This window comes from Oryx dammah, unplaced genomic scaffold (genome assembly GCF_014754425.2).
Source record: "Oryx dammah isolate SB20612 unplaced genomic scaffold, SCBI_Odam_1.1 HiC_scaffold_29, whole genome shotgun sequence".
Lineage (NCBI taxonomy): Eukaryota > Metazoa > Chordata > Mammalia > Artiodactyla > Bovidae > Oryx > Oryx dammah.
Window position 1 is genome coordinate 35,541,899 of NW_024070213.1, and position 26,600 is coordinate 35,568,498.

At 40.4% G+C, this 26,600-nt stretch overlaps 1 protein-coding gene across 1 annotated transcript in view; it reads right to left on the reverse strand.

The window, feature by feature from the left end:
- The window catches only part of ITPR2 (inositol 1,4,5-trisphosphate receptor type 2), a 594,002-nt gene that overhangs the window by 358,163 nt on the left and 209,239 nt on the right, over positions 1-26,600 (reverse strand). The window contains exon 22 of the mRNA XM_040234592.1: positions 2,778-2,971. Within this exon, the coding sequence (XP_040090526.1) occupies positions 2,778-2,971 (194 nt within the window). The remainder of the gene's footprint in view (positions 1-2,777; positions 2,972-26,600) is intronic.

Here is a 26,600-nt window from a genome sequence, read left to right on the forward strand (position 1 = left end):
TTCCATTGTTCATTTTACCTTGAATATTCTTCTCCTCTACCCCATAATTACTAGCTTTTGAGATATCCTCCAAGGTTTGAATCCCTTTTGAAATGAAGCTTTCCCTGGTTCCCCAGTCCAAATCAATTTTTCTCCTTTTTGCTCACCCAACACATTATTTACAGCTACAGGTCCAAAGTTGAATGCCTCTCTCTCTCTCCCTTCTTCCTATTCCTCTTCTGCTAGACCTTTATGTTCCTCCTGGGTCACAGCCATGCTCCATGTCCGCTAAGTTCAGTCAAGTTCCACAAACTTGTTAAGCCAGGGACTGAGGCAGGTACCAAGAGTGCGGAAAAGGTGCCAAGGATATAAAATCTGCCTCTGAACAGCACAAAATCCAGAGAGAAAAGCAAATACCAAAGAAACTCTTATTAGCATGCACTGAGCACCACTACAGCTATTAGTTGAACTGATTCCAGTTACTAAGGGGATTTTCAAAGCTGGAGACAGATCGTGGGAGAAGAGGGCTGAGAAAGGACCAGTGGGCTTGGTGAGCAGAATGACAGGAGCAGAAGCTAGACCGCAGATGCATAAAATGAAGAGTTGTTTTTTTAAGTGAATTTACTTCTCTGGTGGCTCAGACGGTTAAGAATCTGCCTGCCAGAGTCTGATCCCTGGGTCGGGAAGATCCCCTGAAGAAGGAAATAGAAAGCTAACCCAGGATTCTCGCCTGGACTATCCCATGGACAGAAGAGCCTGGCAGGTACAGTCCATGGGGTCACAAAGAGTTAAACACAACTAAGCGACTAACACTTCACTTTCATGTAAAGAACAAAGAATGAAAACATAAATTAATGAAACACTCATTGGCTTTTAGTTGACGATTAATATTTAAAGAATTATATTTTATAAATAGAGCCAAAATTCAAACTTTCATGTCTAATATAGTTAATGGTGAAAAATAATCGAAGGTAGAAGGGGAGGGGGGAAAGGGAAGAACAAAAAGAAAGGCAGAGAAAGAGAGTTAACAAAGGGCTGAAGACAGACAGAGGGAGAGAATAGGTGAGAAACAAAAAGACCTAAAGAAAATACACAAAATGATGGGAAAAGAAAGGAAGGGCAGGAGAGGAAGAGGAGCTGGCAAGAAAGCAGGCGACTTGCTTAAGGAACGTGGCTGCAAAGAAATTCTTCAAGAGACATTCGAAAAAAGAAACATTCAAGAGGAGCACAGGGGAACAGAGACACAGGGAGTCAGAGTCAGACACAGACACACAAAAGCTGGAGCAAGAACAGAGTTTCAACAAGAAATACATAAAGAACCCAAAGGCAGCAGCAAAAGGAAGCCAGTCCTGCTCTGCCCTGCCATGGTTTCGCCATGCCATCATTTTTTAGCTATAATGGACTGTTTGGTAAATTCAGAATATCTGTAACTGTTATTGGTCTAAAATGAGGACATGTATTTCAGAGTCTGTCCCATGAGGAGGATGACACTAGGCTGGGAGCCCTTTAGGCCCACAGGTCAGGTGATCAACACCTTCCTTGGGTTAAGAACAGGACAACTGAGTGATTTCTCAGGGTAGTGAACACAGGGTTGGGATGCCTGCCAATAATTTCTTGGGACTTAGCCTTTGGAATTCGTGGAGGAACTGTGAAACTTTTTATGATTATAAATCTAATTACTTTAAATAAAAATGTACAGATCCTTCCAGGACAACTAACCCACTTCTGGTAGCTAGTCTACATTAAATTAGGATGAAAGACTTAGTAAACTATAGCCAGAACTTTAATAGATCCTCAAAAACTCCAGGCTCCAATTTTCAAATATGGAATAAATGCTATAATTAAAGTATCATAAAACTACTTTCCAAACTTTAAAAAAATGCTAAGAATCCATAGCTATAGTAATGAGATTTTATCCACTATCCCATACTAAACCACTGGCACAAAATAGCAGTTTACTGCTATTTAACCTCATAGACATAGGTATTAGACTAGGTTAGTTTTTAAATGTATATATTATTGATCTCCCCTGGTGGTCTAGTGGTTAGGATCCTTCTGCCAATGCAGGGGACACAGCGGGTTCAATCCCTGGTCTGGGAAGATTCCACATGCCGTGGGGCAACTAAGCCCATGCACACTACCACCAAAGCCCAAGAACGGCAATGAAGAGTAACCCCTACTCACTGCAACTAGAGAAAGCCCACACACAGCAACTAAGAGCCCACACAGCCAAAATTAAAAATAAGTACACAGATAAATAAACATATTTACAAATATTATTCCTAGCCTTTTGGAAACAAAAACATCAAGACAGTCACTTACATAAAATGCTAAAAACAGTAATTAGCTTTTAAGTTAATAAAAATAAAAAGTCTCTTACTATGATAAACCTGTATACATAGAATCAAATGTCCAATTCAATTAAAAGTTAAAAAAGAGTTGGAATTCAATCTTAACTTTGCCTACTCTGAAGCCCTTCTTAAATTAAGGTGAAATTCAATCAAGGTCAATGTTAAACGGCAAAATATGTATTAAAGAAGTTATGCTTAACCTCAAAGCACTCCACATTTGTTAGGTATCATCATTAAACTATTTAATGGGCATGCACACGTGTAATGAATATGTTAAATAGTGTCAGTGTGAGATTTCTTACCAGGCTTATCATTATCTTAAATGAAATAAAATTAGATAAACAGCATTTCAGAATATTTACACCGTGATCTGGAACAAAAATGTTAAGACATTAAGCCAACAGGCACAGGTAGGTGCTTGTTGCTTGCCTCCCATTAGGCCCTTACCTGTAAAATCTCAATGATCTTCAGCTTGGTGTCCATGACGGTGACGTCCTCGTGATCAGTGGGGCTCCCCTGCTTGCTGGGGTGTAGGCTGGGCTGAATGTCAGGCACACTCATGGGGAAGATAGAGCCTCTGCTGAGCACCATCTGGGTCATCATCTCTCCCACCCCATGGATGGTTCTCATGACGTTGTTCCCTGGCACAAGAAAAGCCCACAAGTCAACACACAAGCCACCTTGGGAGACAGCTATTATATCCGTTGGCCGCAACCAGACTGAAAATGTGGCAGGAAGACCACTAAGGATGAGAAAGAAGAGCATCAGCCCTGCTCCGGATCTTTCCTTGCAGATCAAGTTAAAATAGTGCAGACACATTTCAGAATGACAGATTTTAGAAATACAAGTTTACTTTTCTCAGAAAATGCTTTCAAATGACACACGGCAAGTGAGTTGTTGCTGGCTCTAACAATATCCAAAGCAGGTCCTCTGGAACATAGGAAGTCCTACCATCCATTACACCAAGAGGCACTAACTCTTACAATCACGAGAAGAAAGGTGTTCAATCTCTACCATAAAGAACATTGCAAGTGAGGATACAAAGACTACAGGAAAACACTTAGATGGTGACTACTGTCCTAATCCTACCTTCAAGCCTAGGACTTTTTAGCTTGGCTTTCATAATGCTTGTGAAAAAAGCTTGGGAGGAGGATTTTTACAGCTTCATTTTAAGAAAAACTCTTTTCTAGAGAAGAAGCACATTTTACCCATTTCTTCATCAATTGAATTTAAAATCATAATTCAAAATGCACAAAAAGCGATTGTGTTTGAGAAAATTACAGAAACAAATTACTAATCATCATTTTCAATGAGGCACCCTGCCTCTCCTGCATCTTGAGTTTGGCTCCTCATTTAATTTGTCCTCCAATAAAACTGCCCACAGGCTTCACTGGTGGCTCAACGGGGAAGAATCTGCCTGTTAACGCAGGAGATGTGGGCTCAGCCCCTCGGTTGGGAAGATCCCCTGGAGAAGGGAACGGCCTCCAGTCTTCTTGCCTGGAGAATGCCATGGACAGAGGAGCCTGGCAGGCTGCAGTCCATGGAGTCGCAGAAGAGTCAAACACGACTGAATGACTGAGCGCGAAGCACGCACGAAACTGCCCACACACTCATTCCTCACACTGACCACAAGCAGCTGTACCTGGGTCCTCCTGTCCCTGCTATGATTTACCCTCTCCTCTGCTATTTCTCACTTCTAAATCCCTACAACAAGGAATGAGAATTTGAAAGAACTCTCTGCTTTCTTTTCTGAACAGTGGTCTTTGCTTCGTGGGTGTTCATGGAGCTTTGCCTCAAGCAAAGACCTAAGAATCTGGCAAAGAATTTTCCTTTCCCCAAGTGTCTCAGGGTATAAACCAAGAGAAAGGGAAATGGAAATAAGATGGGATGAGATTAAACCCTCAGCTCCAAGCAAAGACCATAAACTGTGGGAATACCTACAGGACTGAAAGGCAAACAAATAAAGAAAAGGAAAATATTTAAAGGATGACTCAAGAGAATCTTCATGGTCCTATGCACAGACCACAACTACCATCAAGCCAGTGGTAACTGATATTTTTGTACACTGTGAAAGGTGAAATGCCTTTTAAAATTCATTATCTTATCCATAGATTAAATCAGTATACATAAAAGAGGGTGGTATTGAAGTAATACATTTTTGAGAATGCAATGAAGGAATATTGTTTTCTAGAGTGGCATCTTCCAGGCAGAAATTAATTAGGGTTTTCATTCTGAGAGTCTAGGACCTTTTATTATACTGCAGCTAGCATAAACTCAAAAATGGGGATAAGAAAAAATATGTGAAAGATGATTTTCAAGTTTGGACAAGCTTGAGACAAAGGATTTGAGACAGTCTCATTTTCTATCAGGAAAACCTTGAGGCAGAATGCTTCATTGTCTGTGGTTCCCAAATAATCCTAACAACTAAGCATTCCTACATCTCCCCACCAACTGCAGGCATGCAATCTGGTTGCTGGCAACAGTTCTGGATCATCAATGTTCAACCAGTACATTTATCCGAGGCTCGATTCCAGTATGTATATGTAGTAGCCTCCAAATGATGCTTGCTTACCACCAACACAGAACAGGCTCTTCCGTTATTCTTACCCTTGATTCACACAAAAATCCTAGGTACCCACATTGTCTGCACCTTATTTAGAATTTCAAGGAAAATAACCATTTAATCCAAACGACTGTTACACACAAAACATTCGTCCAGACAATTCTTACTGGCCCCCCCAAATACAGATCTTGTCATCAAGCAATTAAAATCTAGTAGCTAGTTCTGTCATAATAGATAACACATGTTGTCAATAAAATGGGAGGGCTCATCCCAGGGGCAATACACCATTAGATGCCTGTGGCACTTGGTGGCCACAAAACTCTCCTAACCTCTCTGTGTATGGCCAGTGCTGAGTTTGCAAATTAAAAGATGCTATGTCTTCCAGAGTTTTTGGGTGGCGATGAGAAGTGCTTCAATTATGAACTACTACACAGACAAGCAAGGCTCCATTTTTTCCGCAGAAAATTTTTTTAATTCTAGGACTGTTGAAATAACTCAGAGATGATTGAAAGTGAAAATCACTCAGTCATGTCCAACTCTCTGATCCTGATAATTGCAGATCTCCTTCTCCAGGGGATCTTCCAACCCAGGGATCGAACCCAGGTCTCCAACATTGCCAGCGGATTCTTTCCCATCTGAGCCACCAGAGATACCCAAAAATACTGGAGTGGGTAGACTATCCCTTGTCCAGGGGATCCTCCCAACCCAGGAATCGAACTGGAGTCTCCTGCATTAAAGGTGGATTCTTTACCAGCTGAGCTACCAGAGAAGCCAGAGGTGATTAGTCTTCAGCAATGCAAATGAAGAAATCTTAGGATGTCTCTTCTCAACCATGATTAGTTAATACTACTGAAAAGTTTTCAGTGAAAAGGCTACTATACTATAATATAAATCCTCTGAATAAATTCAAATTTTTGATGTCCTTTATATTAACCCAGAAGCTAGAATTTGGATTTATGTACAAAGTATATTGAGATGGTTTGAAAAAGGGAGTCACCTTTGTTACGTAAAACTACAAAGGAAGGAATTTCTTAGAAACAAAAGCAGACAGACTTTATAGGTTCTTTCATTATGATTGTATAGGTATTTTAGGGCTTCCCAGGTGGTGCTAGTGGTAAAGAACTTGCCTGCCAGCTAATGCAGGAGACATAGAGATGCAGGTCTGATCCTTGGCTGGGGAAGATCCCCTGGAGGAGGGCATGGCAATCCACTCCAGTATTTTTGCCTGGAGAATCCTATGGACAGAGGAGCCTGCTGCTGCTACTGCTGCTAAGTCGCTTCAGTCGTGTCCGACTCTGTGCGACCCCATAGACAGAAGCCCACCAGGCTCCCCCGTCCCTGGGATTCTCCAGGCAAGAAAACTGGAATGGGCTGCCATTTCCTTCTCCAAGGCATAAAAGTGAAAAGTGAAAGGGAAGTCGCTTAGTCATGTCCAACTCTTAGCAACCGCATGGAGAGGAGACTGGCAGGCTGCAAATGCATAGGGTTGCACAGAGTCAGACACGACTGAAGCAACTTAGCATGCATGGTAATCCTAATCCCCTCAAGAGAAAATCCCCCAAAGCAAGACAAGTACAGTAAATGCATACTAGAAATGGCGACTGGAAATGGGTTGAGAGTTCTTTGCTTTGCTTCTTTGATGGTTTTCATGAGTCAAGTTTCCATTACCAATTCCAGAGATAACACTAAAACTATGCTGACCATAATTGAATTTTTCCTTATTCCAAAGTCATTTTATTACTGGCCACACTATGGGATTCAACAATCTTTAACACTTTTGTGGATTTACAGAGAATGCAAGGGATTTGGTAGAATCTTACCTGATTGATTGAAATTTACTGTAGTCCTCTGGTGTTTTACTTAAAGTCATTCTTTACCTGCTATCTCTTTCTGTTAGAAATACTTTTCTCTGGGGACTTCCCTGGTTGTCCAGTGGTTAAGAGTCCACCTTGCAATATAGGCGATGCAGGTTTGATCCCTAGTTGGGGAACTAAGATCTCACATGCTGTGGAGCAACTAATTGCCCACAGGCTGCAACTAGAGAGTCCATGCACCTCAACAAAAGATCCCACGTGACGCAAAGAAGATTCCACATACCACAACTAAGACTTGCCATAGTCAAATGAACAAATAAATAGTTTTTTTTGAAAGAAATACTTCTCACCTATGAACACATAAGAATAAAATTGATCATCTGGGTTTTCTAGTTGTTCAGATTTCAGATAGACATTTCTGAAATCTTCTAAGCATTTAAAAGAGAAATAGATATATCTGATAAGAGTTTTGTGAATAACTGCTCACAGCAATTTTCTTGTTTTGTGCCTACCAGAGGCAACTTTCAATGCTTTAGAGTAATGGAAGCCAAAAAATGGATAACACCATAACCATTCTTATTTCCCTGAAACCTATTTTTATAGTTGGACTTGGAAAAATGTATCTCCTGTTTTCATAATTCATTTGAAACAGAATGATGTTAAACCATAAAGACATGTTTCAGGACATCTTCCTACTTCCCCTCCCTGCTTAACAGCTCCTTATAAACCTCCTCTTGCTGGAAAACGCCTACACTCTCTAGAACTAGAGCAGTTTTCTATTTTGACCACTCCCTGGAGCAGTGCCTCCTCCCAGTGGTTAGGGTCTGGGTTCTAAAAGGACTTTTCTGTATGCACACACAAAGAAAGCATTAACACAAGATCAAAACCTTAGTTAAGATAATGGTACAATCAGAGTAACAGGGAACATGGTATCAATCTAAATTAAAAAAAGATTAAGATTTAGCATCCCAATAGACAAGTAAGTAACCACTTCCAGTTACTGAGAGTGCTTACCACTCCCAGTTCAAAGTCAGATAAGAATAAGAGCTACATATACAGTCCACATAGGTTTTTTTTTTAATTGCTCATGATAGTTTTAAAATTTATTTTATTAAAGTATAGTTGAAACTTACAATGTTGTATTAGTTTCCAGAGTACAGAAAAGTGATTCAGTTATACATAAATATATTCTTTTTCATATTCTTTTCCATTTATCATTTATTACAGGATATTGAATATAGTTCCCAGTGCTATACAGTAGGACCTTGTTGTTTATCCATTTTATAAATAATGGTTTGTATCTAACAATTCCATCCCTTCCTTATCCCCTCTTCTCCTTGGCAATCACAAGTCTGTTCTCTATGTGAGTCTATTTTCCCATGGATGATTGTAGATATTGTGTCATATTGTAGACTCCACATATAAGTGATATCACGTGGTATTTGCCTTTCTCTTTCTGACTTCCTTCACTTAGTATGATAATCTCTAGGTCCATCCGTATTGATGCAAATGGCATTGCTGTTGTTGTTCAGTCACTCAGCCATGTCTGACTCTCCAATCCCACGGACTTCCTGACGCAAATGGCATTATTTCACTATCTTTATGGCTGAGTAGTATTCCTTTGTGTATATGCATCCTATATACCACATCTGTTTTACCCATTCCTCTGTCAATCACATGGGGTTTTAATCCATGTACTGGAACCGGAGAGAACTTGGTATTCCTCTACCTGGAGGTCCCCAGATGGTCACCTGGCTCTCTCCCTCAAAATCCTTTCTGATTTCTGGTGCAAGTCACCTCTTCAGACCTCTTCTGATCACCCTCTTAAAGAAGCACTGCCATCACTCTGGATCCTGCTTTAAGTTTCAGTCAAGGCATTATCACTGTCACACATCATATTTTATATTTGTGTATGTGGTTATTGTTTCCCTCCCCCCCAAAAACAACATAAGCTCCACGAAGACAGAGGTTCTGCCTGGTTTACTACTGTATCTCCGGCACCAGGTACAGTGTCTGACATGCTACAGTCATTCAATCAATGCTTATTAGATTACTGCACAAATAAAAGAAGTTGGATGAACAAATGAATTATTAAAAATGATATGAACTGCAGCCCACCAGGCTCAGTTCCCATGAGTCCATGGGATTTCCAAGGCAAGAATATGGAGTGGATTGCCATTCCTTGCTGCAGGGGTTCTTCTCTAACCAGGGATTGAACCCCACATCTCCCTTGTCTCCTACATTGCAAGTGGATTCTTTACCAATGAGCCACCAGGGAAGCCCAATTGTTACAAGGCTTATATTAAAAAATAGGTATTATTAAACTAGAGGGTAAGCTTCATCAAGGTGAGTGGGTTTTGTTTTTTTTTTTTTGCTTTCTTTTACACTTGCTTAATTTTCTAATTTTTTTCAAAAAGCATATATAATTTCACGTTACTTAAAAACATATTTGTTAAAAAGTATAATAGATAAGAATGAGATAAGGCAAAATCATGGAAAGTGATTTATCAAGGGCATATCACATTGCATGTATTAATACTGTGCTCAGCCACACACACCATTCACAGCAGGGTAGGGAGGTGGGGAACCCATCCCATTTTATACAGCAGCAAGTGGCAAAGTCACAGATTCAGGTTACTTAACATCAATGTGCATCTTTTCTCCGTACCATGTTGCTACACTAAAGGTTATCACCTTCCAAGTGTACAAAGATTTTATACTAGGACTCAGAAAACCAACCAAATGCAGAAAGAAAATATCTTAATTAAAACTGTGTACTGAAAATGTGGGATGACTATTAATCATATCATGAATCTGCTCACATTATTCTCAAGTGATCTTATCCAACTGCTGCTGCTGCTGCTGCTAAGTCGCTTCAGTTGTGTCCGACTCTGTGCGACCCCAGAGACAGCAGCCCACCAGGCTACCCTGTCCCTGGGATTCTCCAGGCAAGAACACTGGAGTGGGTTGCCATTTCCTTCTCCAATGCATGAAAGTGAAAAGTGAAAGTGAAGTCGCTCAGTTGTGTCCGACCCTCAGCGACCCCATGGACTGCAGCCTACCAGGCTCCTCAGTCCAACTAGTTAATATTAAATAATTATCCACACACTACTTGTGGCATTTTGCTTACATTACACAATTTAATTCTAAGGGCAGTCTCTGCTCAGAAAGTATTTATTAAGCAGTCAATGTTCACCTGGCTTTATACTAGGGACATGAGGTGTAGAGGACATAAGAGAAGTAGAAAACTTGTTGTTGTTGTTTAGTGGCTAAGCCATGTCTGACTCTGAGACCCCATGTACTGTAGTCTGCCAGGCTCCTCTCTCTGTCCATGGGATTTCCCAGGCAAGAATACTGGAGTGGGTTGCCATTTCCTTCTCCAGGAGATCTTTCCAGCTCAGGGATCAAACCTACATCTCTTGCATTGGCAGGTAGGTTCTTTACCACTTGGCCACCAGAGATGCCCAGAAAATTTACAGTACAACTAAGAAAACAGAAAACATGCCCCTTATCCCAAATTTACGAACAGATAGTAATAACACAGCATGGACAGTATACAAAATTGCTTAGGACTTTTTTTTCCATTGGGAAAATTATCTTAGGGTAAGGAGACTAAAAGGCAGCTTCACTGAAGAAATACCATTTTGAACTAGGCTTTGAATGGGGTGAAGGATTTAAATTAGTGTAAATCTTTCACAAACCATTTCACCACCTGATGTTCAGAATCTTAATCCTAATTAAAAAGTTTCCAATTTCTTGTGAGAATAAAATTATATAATATGTGCCCCAAAAGTCATGAAAAAATAACATATAATTGTGAGGTATTATCTCAAAATGAAAAGTGGAAGATTCGTGCATGCTTTCACTAAACTTCTGAAAAACAGCTCTTCTCTGTTGCGTTATGTCCTATTACAGCAGTCACCACCTTACTAATGAGTATGTGATCCACCACATAATCATAGCTCATAATCACTCACACACCTGTGGGGTTGACACAAAGTATCACCTCTAAAAGAAGGAGTCTTGCAGAGGAGTGGTTTGTAAAGAATACTCAATGGACAGAGGATATGATATGACACCTAATCTTTTTCATTCTGAATAAACACTCAGTGAATACAGTATGTTGATAAGCCATTGACAGATTCCAACTTTCCAGTTAGAAATAGAGCAAAGCAAAACCTACTGAAAACATGTTACTAAGGTATAGTAATGTTATTATCCATCTTTTTTTTTGAATATAAAGTAGACTGCTTAGAAGAAAATTATTTCCCATCCCACACCCTAAAGAAGACTTACACAAAGGATGAACTGAAAAAGCAATTCATACAAAACAGTGGTTGAGTTCTACGTCTTATTTTGAATTTCATCACTGTCAAATACTGACAAAGTCATTTCAGCATTCCAAACCTCAGGGTTTCATTTTAATTTGCCAAACTGATCTTTAATTCTTAACAGCTAGTAATGCAAGCAGTAAGTGGATTTACTATTTTTGTAATTGAGATGTAAATTAAATACAGTGCAATACACAGCCCTTAAATGAAAGGCTGTAGCAGTTTGGACAAGGGAGGACCCATATAAACCACAAAGCATCCGGATAGTCAGACATTTCTATTATCCAGAAAGCTCTTTTGTGCCCTTTCCCAGTTAATCCCTTCCACATTTCCCCTCACCACCACCACAAAAAAACAACCACTCCTCTGATTTATCACACTGTAGAGATATACACTGAATAATGTACAGTTTCATAGGTATGATTTTAGAAGCTGATTTTAGCCAGAATACTATTAAATCCATCACTGTTAAAGTACTGAAGGGCCTCTAGTTCCTTGCTGCTCTGTTGTTGCCTCCACCAGATAAGTATTTTTGTCAGTGACGGGTGAAGTCAGAAAGAGCACGCTTTTTTTAAAGTATTTATTTATTTACAGCTGTTTTAGGGCTTCGTTGCTGGGCACAGCCTTTCCCTAGTTGCAGCGAATGAGGGCTCCTCTCGAGTTGTGCTGCAGGGCTTCTCACTGTGCTGGCTTCTCTCGTTGCGGAGCACAGGCTCAGTAACTGTGGTGCACCAGCTTAGCTGCCCCACAGCATGTGAGATATTCAGAGACCAGGGGTCGGACTCGTGTCCTCTGTATTGGCAGGTGGATTCTCCACTACTGAGCCACCAGGGAATCCCAGAAAGAACAAATACAAAGAGAATATGAAACAAGGAAAGATAACTAATATAGTAAATGACTGCATCGAATCCCAAAACTCCATGAACAGGTTGAAAACTAAGGGGTTAAAATCAATAAAACCAAGAGCTGCTTCTTTCAAAGACTAAACAAAATAGCCAAAACCTCTAGCCAGGCTCACCAAGAAGAAAGGAGAGACAACTCAAATAAACAAAATAAGAAATGAAAAAGGAGAAATTTCAACTGATATCCCAGAAACACAAAGAAGCATAAAAGAATATTATGAACCGTTAATTATGTGCCAACAAATCTGACAACTTAGAAGAAATGGACAACTTTCTAGAAACATACAGCACACCAAAGTGATTCAAGAAGAAATAGATGATGTGAATAGATGAATCACTAGAGTGAAATAGACTCTGTAATAAATTGGAAAAAAAAAAAAAAAAAAAACTTCCTACAAACAAAAGTCCAGGACCAGATGGCTTCACAAATGAATTCTACCAAACATAAAAAGAAGAAGAACTTATACTGATCCTTCTCAAACTCTTCCAGAAGACTGAAGAGGCAGGAATACTCCCAAAGACATTCTGTGAAGGCACCATTACCCTGATACCAAAACGAGACAGGGACAACACCAAAATAGAAGATTACAGGCCAATATCTTTGATAAGTATAGATGCAACAATTCTCGACAAAATAGTTGCAAACTGAATGCAAAGCACATAGAAAAGATCATACATCATGACCAAGGGGTTCTGTTAGTCGCTCAGTCATGTCTGACTCTTTGGGGCCCCATGGACGATAGCTCACCAGGCTGCTGTGTCCATGGAATTCTTTCAGGCAAGAATACTGGAGTGGGCTGCCATTCCCTTCTCCAGGGGATCTTCCTGACCCAGGGATCAAACTCAGGTCTCCTGCACTGCAGGAAGATCCTTTACTAACTAAGCCACCACGGAAGCCCCTTGACCAAGTGGGCTTCATCCCAAATTCACAAGAATGGTTCAACATTCACAAATCCATCAATATAATATACCACATTGAGAGAAAAGAAAACTGCTGGGTTAAATCCAACAAGGTAAAAGGAAAATATAAAATTCCCCGCCATTTAGATACAACTAAAACCAACTCAAGTATATGATGGGGAAAATGTGGTGTAAACAGAGTACAAACTAGAACTTGAGTTTCATTCAAGTAGAAATCAATAGTAGGGCTTCCCCAGGGGCTCAGCAGGTAAAGAATCTGCCTGCAAGGCAGGAGACACCAGAGACCCGGATTCAATCCCTGGGTGGGGAAAATCCCCTGCAGACGGAAATGGTCACCCACTCCAGTATTCTTGCCTGAAAAATCCCATGGACGGAGGAACCTGGTGGGCTACAGTCCAAAGGGTTGCAAAGAGTCAGACAAAACTAAACAACTGGGCCTGCGGCAGAGCACACGCAGAAATCAATGCTAGGTCATCATTACCCAAAACACTCATTTTCACCTAGACAGTATTACAAAAGTAAAGTGTTCAGAATAAATGAGAAAATAACTGTTCTTGCCAAGCAGGGATCAAAAATATTTGAATCATAAAGGGAACTGTTAAAGGAACTGCAGGTGATGACACAGTGAGGCGGAGACACACAGGTGACAGGCTGGCCATTTTCAAACAGAAAAAACTGATGTGTGGGAGTGAAGCTAGATTACAGCGTGGCTCCAGGGAACAAAAGTAGAGCTGTGTTTTGCAAGTGGGAGGGAGGTATCTTTAGGATAACCTAACAAAGGAGACCTGATATTTAGAGCTGCCTTTTGCAGCAGTAAAATCTTGGTCACTCAAGTGTTCCAAGAGATCCTAGATGACCATTTGCAATGGGTATTACAAAGATCTACAGATCATACAAAGTGTAGATGACTTCTTCAGTCCCATTATGCACTAACGTTCTATCATCTCTATGTTCCAATAAGGTCCTTCATTGTAAGTCATTGGTGGATGCTCTTGACCAGAGATTGAGGCTCAAAGAGAACTTAAGATGGAGGAAATAACTGAGTAGAGAGGAGGTGAGGACAACCTGGTCCTCTTTAGTCATTCTCATCACTTGGGAGGTAATCTAAGTATTGATTTTGCCTGATTAACTGAATTTGGTCATGTCAGTAGCTCTTTCTGGCTTCCAGGAATCATTCATATTGCTCCTAGGAAACTTCAGAGACTTCAGTCACTTTAGAGTTTAAAGAATGAGAATAAACTCCACACTAAACTGAAAGGTGCTTCATCCATCGTGGGGCAGATACCTTTGCAAAACCAAAACCTCAAAAACTACAGACAGTTCTTCTGTTTCCAACACACCCCAGAGAAAAACACAGATAAACTTAGAATCAGTCTTCTGTTTCTACTGAGTTAAATAACTTACAAAGTATAACAAAAAATATTTTCATATATTTAAACTTTATGTGAGCAACCCCTGACTGAGAGAACTACAAGGAAGTTATAGAGTTGCTTCATGACTTAGTATAGTATGGAAATTAGGCATGCATCATACCCATTAAATCCTTCTGAAATTTATTAACCCACACAGTTAATAAGGGAATATTTCAACCATATTATTCTATTAAGAAGGTGTAGTAAACCTAAATGTCCACTGACAGAGGAATGGATAGAGAAGATGTGTACACATATACAACAGAATGTTACTCAGCCATGAAAACAGAATGAAACAACGCCATCTGCAGCAATGTGGACAGGCACAGAGATTATCGCACTAAGTGACTACGTCAGAAAGAGAGCAACTAATACCATATTGTATCGCTTATACGTGGAATCTAAAATATGACACAAATGAACTGATTTACAAAACAGGAACACACTGGCAGACAGGAAAACAAACTTAGTTATCAAAGAGGAAACGGGGAAGGAGGGATAAATTAGAAGTTGGGATTAGCCAGATACAAATACTATATATAAAAGTAGATAAACAATAAGGACCAACTATATAACACCAGGAACCATATTCAATATTTGGTAATAAACCATAATAGAAAAGGATACAAAAAAAGAATGCATGTGTGTGTGTATATATGTTCAGTTCAGTTCAATTCAGTCGCTCAGTTGTGACCGACTCTTTGCAACCCCATGAATCACAGCACACCAGGCCTCCCTGTCATCACCATCTCCTGGAGTTCACTCAAATTCATGTCCATTGAGTCGGTGATGCCATCCAGCCATCTCATCCTCTGTCGTCCCCTTCTCCTCCTGCCCCCAATCCCTCCCAGCATTAGGGTCTTTTCCAATGAGTCAACTCTTCACATGAGGTGGCCAAAATATTGGAGTTTCAGCTTCAGCATCAGTCCTTCCAATGAACACCCAGGACTGATCTCCTTTAGGATGGACTGGTTGGATCTCCTTGCAGTCCAAGGGACTCTCAAGAGTCTTCTCCAACAACACAGTTCAAAAGCATCAATTCTTCAGCATTCAGCCTTCTTCACATTCCAACTCTCACATCCATATGTGACCACTGGAAAAACCATTGCCTTGACTAGACGGACCTTTGTTGGCAAAGTAATATCTCTGCTTTTCAATATGCTATCTAGGTTGGTCATAACTTTCCTCCAAGGAGTAAGCGTCTTTTAATTTCATGGCTGCAGTCACCATCTCCAGTGATTTTGGAGCCCAAAAAAATAGTCTGACACTGTTTCCACTGTTTCCCCATCTATTTTCCATGAAGTGATGGGACTAGATGCCATGATCTTTGTTTTCTGAATGTTGAGCTTTAAGCCAACTTTTTCATTCTCCTCTTTCACTTTCATCAAGAGGCTTTTCAGCTCCTCTTCACTTTCTGCCATAAGGGTGGAAGTGAAGTGAAGTCACTCAGTCGTGTCTGACTCTTTGCGACCCCATGGACTGTAGCCTACCAGGCTCCTCTGTCCATGGAATTTTCCAAGCAAGAGTACTGGAATGGATTGCCATTTCCTTCTCCAAGGGATCTTCCCAACCCAGGGGCTGAACCCAGGGCTCCCACATTGTAGACAGACGCTTTACCGTCTGAGCCACCAGGGAAGTCCGCCATAAGGGTGGTGTCATCAGCATATCTAAGGTTACTGATATTTCTCCCAGCAATCTTGATTCCAGTTTGTGCTTAACCAGCCCACCATTTCTCATGATGTACTCTGCATAGAAGTTAAATAAGTAGGGTGACAATATACAGCCTTGATGGACTCCTTTTCCTATTTGGAACCAGTCTGTTGTTCCATGTGCAGTTCTAACTGTTGCTTCCTAACCTACATATAGGTTTCTCAAGAGGCAGGTTAGGTGCTCTGGTATTCCCATCTCTTTCAGAATTTTCCACGGTTTATTGTGACCCACACAGTCAAAGGCTTTGGCATAGTCATAAAGCAGAAATAGATGTTTTTCTGGAACTCTCTTGCTTTTTCCATGATCCAGTGGATGTTGGCAATTTGATCTCTGGTTCCTCTGTCTTTTCTAAAACCAGCTTGAACATCTGGAAGTTCACGGTTCACATACTGCTGAAGCCTGGCTTGGAGAATTTTGAGCATTACTTTACTAGCATGTGAGATGAGTGCAATTGTGCGGTAGTTTGAGCATCCTTTGGCATTGCCTTTCTTTGGGATTGGAATGAAAACTGACCTTTTCCAGTCTTGTGGCCACTGCTGAGTTTTCCAAATTTGCTGGCATATTGAGTACAGCACTTTCACAGCATCATCTTTCAGGATTGGAAATAGCTCATATATATATAACTTAATTGCTTTGCTGTGTACCAGAAACTAACAAAACAGTGTGAATCAACTATACTTTCAATTTAAAAAAGAGATGGGGGGCTTCCCTGGTGCCTCAGTGGTAAAAAATCCACCTGCCAGTGCAGGAGACATGGGTTCCATCCTTGATCCAGGAAGATCCCACACTGCAGAACAACTAAGCCTGTGCACCACAACTACTGAGCCTGTGCTTTAGAGCCCAGAAGTCAAAACTACTGAGCTCACGTGCCCCAACTACTGAAGCCCACTCACCCTAGAGCCAGTGCTCTGCAACAAGAGAAGCTCCCACAAGAAGAAGACTATGCATCGCAACTAGAGAGTAGCCCCCACTGCCTATAACTAGAAAAAAGCCCACACAACAACAAAGACTGAACATAACAAAAAAAATAAATAAACAAAACTGTAAAAAAAAAAAAAAAGGTCAGCATCATGAAAATAAAGAAAAAAAGAGATGGTGCATGAGAGATCCCTGAAAAGGTATAACATAAGTAATCGCTAAAATTGTAAGAAACAAAATATCAGGAAGCATTTTAACATCAACTGGCATTTGTCTTGGTATCTCCCATTCATTGGCAATTTGGGTAGCCAAATTAAAAGTTCATGAGTAATAAAAGAAAAATTATACATCTGAAATGTTATGGTCTCAAAAATATTTTTATCATTCAAATATACAAAACATATAATTTACATACATTCCTCAAATGCATGTCACTCAATGGATAATTCTGAAAGCCAAGTATGCATAAAAAAGCATGTTAGGCATGGTCCAAGTCAATTCTAGAACCAGAAACAGAATCTATTTTCAAAATTTTTCTCCCCACTTTAGTTCCCTGAGCCAATAAATTTCAATCTTTATTATTGAATTATCTAGGTAGTGATTGTAAAAGTCATGGAGTCTTTTGTAAGTCTACTAGAAAAAACAGACATTAAAAAAAAAATTTTGACATTAACAAAAAGACAAAAGCATACATTTGGAACATTAGGGTCTCAATATTTTTGTCCTTCAAATGCATGCCTATCTATATAAAGCATGTCACATACATTCATCCTAGAGATAAATGTGTTATAAACGTATACATGAAATACAGTAGTATTTGATCCTGGAGGATAAAGTTGTTTCATATTACTGGGAATCAGCAAGAGACAGACCTAGAGACATCTAACGCAGACAAAGACCTGCGGGCATCAATTTAAGGTACTGTGTTGTTACTCTCTAGAGATTGAGAACAAGTAACTCAGAAGGATCCTTATGCAGGAATGTGGAGAAACAGCCAAAACCAGAGACAAAGAGACCAGCAGGGAGTGAAGAGAAACATCCAACTTCAAGATATTTAAGCTGGCAAAAGTTTTAAGACTTGTGACTGAAACTTTGTTTGAGACAAGTCCAGCAATGGTTTATGAAGGCGAGATATTTGGCTTAAAAATTTTTTTGGATCTGACCTGTGAAATCACCTTAAGTTACATCAAAACTCCTTAATAAACACCTACTGTTCCGTACTAAACTTTCTCAAGAAACCGGGAAAAGGTAGAAAGCAGGATCCCTGCAGATGAAGAAGTCATCAGCACAGAAAGTAGTAGAGCAGCAGAAAGCACATTGGTGGCAAGGTTGTCAGGTTTGTGAAGAACTAGAGAAAAAGAGACAGAAACCTGAATTCAAAATTTGGCTCAGCAAGTTACAAGCCGTATGGTCTCAGGGTAAGTACTTAACCTCTGAAAGAGCCTATTTCCTGGGCAAAATGTGACCATAACATCTAACAAGCTGGATTATGACAAGGACTGCAGATAAAAATATGCAAGACCTATATGAGTGCTAGGTGTTAAATATAAATAGATACCCTGCTAAATGTGTGGTCTGGCCAATGGTGGAAACTCAGTGTGAAGGAGACATATTACATAATTATTCTTTGCCTATTGTGTGTGTGTGTGATTTTTTAAATTTCATTTTAAATTGGAGGATAATTACCATATTGTGTTGATTTCTGCCATATATCAACATGAATCAGCCATAGATATACATATGTCCCCTCCCTCTTGAGACTCTCTCCCACCTTCCAACCCATCCCACTTTTTAAAGGGACATGATCTAGTGCAGATCATGTTTCTGAGAACCTCTATATAGAGAGAACACTTAAACCTTAAAACTTAAGGGGAGGAAAACAAGTCCTTCCAGGCACCAGTGGTAACTAAGAGAAAGCCTGACAGTTACAGGCATTTTTTCTAAAACTTATAAACGCTAAAGGAGAGGAAAAAAAATACATGTATAAAAGTGTAAAAGACTTTATACATCAAGTCAGAAAAGAATTAGCGGTGCAGTCAGCATAGCACAAAGCTGGTGGAAGAACTAGACTCGTGAGATCAGAATGTCACAGAAAACTTCGTATCTGAAGAAAAGGATTTCATAACAGACTTGCTGGTGAGTAGGTTTCTCTTGCCTGTGATTCTGGGGCATTTGAAAGCAGGCAGCATCTAGAACTTTCTTTCATGTCTAGAACCTTGCTGTGCATTTGAATGTTTTAATATTGTTTTGGAGTCCCTGCATCTCTACCTCCTGTAAGATCTGAATCACTTTTATGATTCCTCCTATTCTGCATTTCCTGTGAGAGCTTAATCTTGACCCAAAATTTTTCCAATCATGGTACTTCTCTAGAAAAATATCTATGGTGGATGCTGTGATGGTCCTGCCCAGATTCACCTTCAGGAATGAAGGACCACTGTCTCAGCTGCTGGCAGTGCCACCTGGGGGACAGCCCTCAAGGTCAGCCCTATGGGGATCTAATCTGAAGAGAGCTGCCTCAAGCAAGCACCCATGCCATTCCAGAGTGCCCCACTGGGGCATAAAAACTCAGCCCCCTCATCCAGTGAGAGACAACTCTGAAAGGACATCCAATTTCAGACAACCCTCAGTCTCCCCCTAAGACTGCATCACAATCCAGTTTCTTCCTTGGCCCAGGCCTGCTTCCATCCTACCATGCCCTTCCATTCCACTGGTGCTGTCCTAAGAGCTCCCCCTAATATGCCTCTTGAGGGCTAATCTCTGCTCCCTGGGGTACACAACATGTTCTGTCTCAAGGGAAGTTGCTGTCAGTGGAAGAATCTCAAGGCATGATGAGAACACACAAAGGACGAGATAGACTTATCACTATGGACAAAATTGCACATGTGTCCTTGCTTCCTCTTCGAGGCTCAAGCTCCCTTTACCGGAAGCCTACAATGTGGATGGAGAGAAGGTTGTAGATAGAAGGGAGAAGCAGATGGGGAGCAGCCAGGTGTGAGGAAAGAGACCTGGAGATGATGAGACAGATCTAAGGGCGAGGGACAGGCTTGAAGCTGAGATGAGGCAGGACCAACTGAAAGAAGCATCTTAAGAGAAAGAATGGTGGTTGGAACAATTAAGTCCAGAAGTCCACGAAACAGATGCTCAAATGATGATGGGTAATCCGGCAAGTCAATCTGCCTGACACTTCTGAGCACTGTGAGCTCCACTGTGAACATATGTCCTTTATACAGAACTGGAAGGAGCTCAGTCCGATGAAACATTAACAGAAGCTGAAGGGACACTGGAACAAGACCTTAGAAGGACCTTTACTACCTGCTCTTTGGTTATGGTCATGGAACTAAGCCTCATTTCTGTCTGTCTCATCCTGCACACAGACACCTCCTCGGAGTCCCACTTTGCACCCAGTCATACCTTCTTGCTAACTTACTTGCCTGCTTGTTTTGTTTTTTTGGCTGTACTACGCAGCATGTGAGATGGTAGTTCCCTGACCAAGGATCAACCCAGATCGAACCCAAGCTTCTGCAGAGGAAGTTCAGAATCTTAACCACTGGACCACTGGGGAAGTCCCCTTGCTTGCTTTTTTAGTGACACACTCCATACTTTAAGTGAACTAAAGCCCCCAGTTTCAAGGCATTGTAGCTGATGTCTTTACAAAGAGCAATCACAGCTCTTAACCAGGAGACATGCTTCACGGATATTTGCTAAAAGAAGTGTTTTGCAACACACATGAAGAAGAACAGCATTCAGTGAGGGAATGAGAATTACATACTAATCTTCGAAGAGCCTCGGTTTTGAACTGAAACCGACCGCAAAAATCACATTTGGACTAACCTCCTGATTTTATAAAGGAAGAAACTATTTTCTGGAAGATTTTTTTTGCTGCAAATATTTTCTTCCTTTCCCACCCATAGAACACTATTAAAAAATGTTTCTGCTCCACCTCCCATCTCAATTTCCCTTCTCCTTTTAAAAAGCAACGAGGCTGCCAGGAAAAGCATTTCAAGGTGGATCACGTGAAGTCCCAGCCAAGGCAAGGGAAAAAAAAAGTTAAATTGAAGAAGCAGCTGGTCCTTTGCCACCAGATGGGAAGGTAGCATACTCTTACTCTCTGCCCCCAATCTCCTGGAGCAAGGAAACTGCTACTAGACACTTGTGTCTCCAAGGTCGCTCTCCCTCCCCACCCTCCCTCTTCCCTACCCTGGGCTGGGCCCGCAGGGCTACACTGAGTCGCCCAGTGTGGCTGGGATCCTTTTAGAGAAAAAGGATCATTCCAGGCTGCTGCGGTTACCTGTATCCTATTTCCCTAAGACCAAAGGCACTTCTGCTCCAACCCTAAAAACCTCAAAGGAAAGGAAATCCTCAAAGAAAATGGAATTCTTCATTGATTTGGGGGGGGGGGGTGATTTACTCTTTTCAATATTATAACATATTATGCCCCCCAAAAGAGATTATCTGATTACTGACTGGGAACAGGCCCACATATCAGGGTTTAATTATGGGAACTCCCAAGAATGTGGAGTTGTGAAAAAGCAAAACGATAGGAGATTAAAAAAAAGAAGAAGAAACTGTTCAGCTCTCATTTGGTCTTTTGCTAGTTTTCTATCTATTGCCTTTTCACACTATGGTGAGTTCAAGGACAGGAATACAACTGGAAAAAGAAATGGCAGTGGTGGCCTGGATACCCAAATGGGCCCAACGTTCACTCAGTGGTTAGACTTTATTGCTTCCTTTTGGAGGTTTAAATTTGAATCCTAGTTCCATTCAAACAACAAACAGACAAATTAAAGGATAGTAACAGGATAACCAAATAAAAAATTAGACCTAAACCATGTCCAGACTGTGTGAAGTTCTGTTTGAACAGATTATAGAATTTTCCGAGTTAACATGCTATGTCACTCTTAGAAGAATGTGTAAGTAGGATTCACATTTGTCCCAACTATTTAAATGACTCTCGAGTAGAACAGTATATACCCAACCACCTGTAATAAGTGATCTTAATTAATCACTCAGTACCGGCGGACCTCAGAGATGTTGCAGGTTCCATTCCAGACCTCCACCATAAATCATACAGTGCAATAAAAGTGAGTCACAGGAAATCTCTTTGGTTTCCTACTGCGTGTAAAAGTTATGTTTCCACCATGGTTTAGTCCATTCAGTGTATAGTAGCACTATGTCTAAAAACACAACATACACAGCTTCATTTCAAAACACTTTATTGCTAAAAACTGCTGTCACCTGAGCCTTCAGCAAGTTGTAATGTTTGCACTGGTGGAGAGTCTTGTCACAATGAGATGTTGATGGCTGCTGAGTGATCAGAATTGCTAAAGGTTGGGGTGGCTGTGGCAATTTCTTAAAATAAGACAACACAGTTTGCTGGATCAATTGACTTCTTTTCATGAACAATTTCTCTGTAGTTGTTTGACAGCATTTTAACCACAGGAGAACTTCTTTCAAACTTGGGTTCAGTCCTCTCACACCCTGCCACTGCTTTGCCAACTCAGTTCATGTAATATTCTAAATCTTCTGTTGTCATGCCAAAAATCTTCACAGCATCTTCACCAGAGGTGGATTCCATCTCAGGAAACCACTTTGCTCATAACAAACACCTCCTCAATTGTTCAAATTTTAACATGAGATTATAGCAATTTGGCGACATCATCAGATGCCATTTCCATTTCCAGTTCTCTTGTTACTTATACCACATCTGCAGGGACTTTCTCCACTGAAGTTCTGAACCCCTAAAAGTCATTTCTGAGGGCTGGAATCAACTTCTTCCAAACTCCTGTTTTTTGACCTCTTCTCATGAATCACAAATGTTCTTAATGAAATCTAAAATGAGAAGTCTTTCCAGAAGATTTTCATTTTACTTTGCCCAGATTCATCAGGAGAATCACTATCTAAGGCAGCTATAGTCTTATAAAATTTATTTCTTAAATAATAAGACTTGCAAGTCAAAATGATTCCCTGATCCATGGGCTGCAGAATGGATGTTGTGTTAGCAGCATGAAAACAACACTAATCTGGTTGTACATCCCAATCACAGCTCTTGTGTGACCAGGTGCACTGTCAATGAGCAGTAATATTTTGGAAGAAATCTTTTTTTTATTCTGAACAGCAATGGGCTTAAAATATTCAGTAAACCATGGTATAAACAGATGTGCTATCATCCAGGCCTTTTTACTGCATTTATAGAGTACAAGCAAAGTAGACACCGCAAAATTCGGAAGGATTCTAGGATTTTCAGAATGGTAAGAAAGCACTGGTTTCAACTTAAAGTCACTAGCTGCATTAGCCCCCAACAAGAGAGTTAGTCTGTCCTTTGATGCTCTGAAGACAGGCATTGACTTCTCCTCTCTAGCTATGAAAGTCAAAGATAACATCTCCCAACAGATGGCTGTTTTACCTACACTGAAAATCTGTTGTTCAGTGTAGCCACTTTGATGAGCTATCTGAGCTAGATCTTCTGGATAACTTGCAGCAGCTTCTACATTAGCATTTGCTGCTTCATCTTGTACTCTATGTTATACAGACAGCCTCTTCCCTTAAACCTCATTATGAACCAGAGTTGTCTAGCTTTAAACTTTTCTTCTGCACCTTCCTCACCTCTCTCAGCCTCCAGAGAATTGGAGAGAGTTAGGGCTTTGCTCTGGATTAGGATTTGGCTTAAAGAATTATTATGGCTGGTCTGTTCTTCTTACCAGACCATTACACAACTTTCTCCATATCAGCAATAAGGCTTACCATTCAGGTGTTCACTGAAGTTAACACTTTTAATTTCCTTCAAGAACCTTCCCTTTACATTCGCAACTTGAACTGGTACAAGATGTCTAGTTTTCAGTCTATCTCGGCTTTTCAACATGACTTCCTCACTGAGTGCAATCATTTCTAGCTTTTGATTTAAAGTGAGAGATGTGCAACTCTTACATTCACTTGAACACATAAAGGCCACTTTATGGTTAATTTGGCCTAATTTCAATATATATGTGTCTCAGGGGAAAAGGAGGGCCCAAGGAGGGGAAGAGAAATGGGGAATGGCAAGTTGGTGGAGCAGTCAGAACACATAACATTTATTGATTAAGTTGGCCAGCTTACATGGGTACAGCTAGTAGTGGCTCAAAACAATTACAAGAGAGCATCAAAGATCACAGATCATCACAACAAAAATACTAATAATTTTAAGTTTGAAGTATTGGGAGAACTAACAAAATATGACACAGAGACTCAAAGTGACCACTGCTGTGGGGCAAATGGCTCGAGCAGACTTGCTGGACCGGGTTTCCACAAACCTTCGATTTATAAAGAAATGCACTACCTGTAAAGCTCAGTAAAGCTAAGTGCACTAAAAGCAGGCATGCCTGTGGCCGTACCAATCTTCGGATTGTATATCCTTCAGCAAGCAGAAAGAGAGATGAATAATTTTTTAAACGAACTGTACTTTCACAAGCATATTGAAAATACCCAGTTTATCAGCCTGTCTAAGGATTTGCTTTCAACTTCTGGACATGGCAAAGAAGAGCACTGTTTGACATAATCCTTCGACCCAAAAGATCAATTACACCGAATGGTGCCTGTGCATTTTAAATCACTGAGAGTAAATGATAGGTATTAGGCAAAGCAAATTGAATGAACAACATAGCCTGCTGGGAGTGAATACATTTGTTTGAAAACAATATGTATTTTCCTAAGTGAGTACATAACGGCTAAAAGGTTGCTAGTTGATGGTTCGGAAGATGAGAGTCTTCTCCCTCACCACAGCAAAGGGCAGGGAAGTGCCAGCCCCCTCTGTCTCCATGTGAGTATGCCTCCATAATTTTCTGAATGGACCACCTCTAGGGCACCAAAGTGCCGAGCAGCTGTGCATGCCAGCCAAAAGCCACTGTGATGGTGCGTTGTCACAGCCTGGGGGCTAGATTCAGACCCCCGACCAGCTCAAGGGAGAAGGCAACTCCCAGCGATAAGAAGGGCTGAACTGTAACCAGGGACCCAGAAGAGGAAAACGTCTGTAACTGCCACTTTACAAGGCAGCCAACCCCATCACCTCAAACACTAATCACTGGCATCTAAGCCTACAGGATTTCCCAGAAAAACACAAGAGTGCGGTGTGCACACCCTATTTAAGACAGGCGCCACTGAGGCCAGCAAGGACTGGAACTCCGGAACCCTTCACCTTCTCGACACGCCTCTTCTTCCGCTCCCCTGGGTCTGACCTGCCAAACAATGACGAGACACGTGTCTCTGAATGTATAACCCTAACTGCTGCGGAGCAGATTTCCTAAGTGGTAAGTAGATCAAAAGGATTAAAAAAAAAAAAAAAGACATATTTCTATTGCACAGAATTTTCCAGACACATTATGAGAAAAGAAATCTGTTATCTCTTACTTGAAAGAGCTGGTTTGTCTAGCCACCGTGCTTATAAAATTGTCTCCTACTTTTAGTGCTTTGCAAATGATTTCCAATTAAAAATAAGAAAACAGAATCCAAACCATTTTAATATAAAAGACAAGAGGATGCTACGCCGGGTACTGTACTGTGGTAACACTGCTACGGCTCCCTGACTTTTCCTTTAGAATAACAACTCTTTTTTTTTCCCCAGGTACTTCCCGTAATCTGGGATTTCCTCTCTGGCATCAACCTCAGTCTCACTCTGTACCACAGGAATTTTTCCCAGGCCTGACAATCCTGTCTCCACCTTTGGAAATTCCAGAAATGTGTTCTCTCTTGCTTCTTTTGCTAAGAATTTATAGAGTCTAAGAAGACTTTTTAAGGAATTTATAGCCTAATAGAATTCAGCTATAATAACACAGCTCCCAGAAAAGTTGCAGGATAATGCTGTTAAGTTTGAAGTGTCATCTTACATACAATAAATAATTTTCCTACTTGGCTAATTATCTAAGTCATTAACTTTTCTGTTTTGAAATACTCTCAAATTTATGGAAACAGTTGCAAGAATAGTACAAAGAACTCCCATAACACCCTCTGATCAAATTTATCAGATTCACAAATTCTGCCACATTTGCAACCTCTCTTTCTCTCTTCTCTCTCTCTCTGACACACAAATACACACACACAATCTTTCCTGCACTACTTGACAGTTCCAGACATCATAGCCTTTTTAACTCTCAATTCTTCAGCTATTTGCTAAAAACAACTACATTCTCTTACATATCCACAGTACAGTATAATTAGAAAAATGAGAAAATCTAATACAACACTATAACCTAATATACAATCCATATTCAAATTTTACCAACTGTGTCAATAATGTCTTCTGTAGATAATAATTTTCTTGATACAATACCACATATTCTATTTAGTTGTCATATTTCTTTAATCTCTTTTATTCTGAAACAGTTTTTCAACCTTCATCTTTTGTAATATTGCCATTTTTGAAACATTCAAGCCAGTTATTCTATAAAATACCCCAGCATTTGTATCTGCCTCATATTTCTTCAGGATCAGATGGAGATGATGAATGTTTATCAGAAATTTGAAATAGGCAATGCTGTGCCCTTCTCAGGACATCACATCTAGAAGCACACGATGTTGCTTTGTCCTGATTTTATTATTTTTATTTTGAAAATTACCTTTAACCTCTATTTTGTTTACTTAACTTAAAGAATATCTATAAGACTGAGCCCCTACAGAAATGCTAACTTTAAAAAAATTATGGAACACAATTCGAACCTCAATAAGAATTTT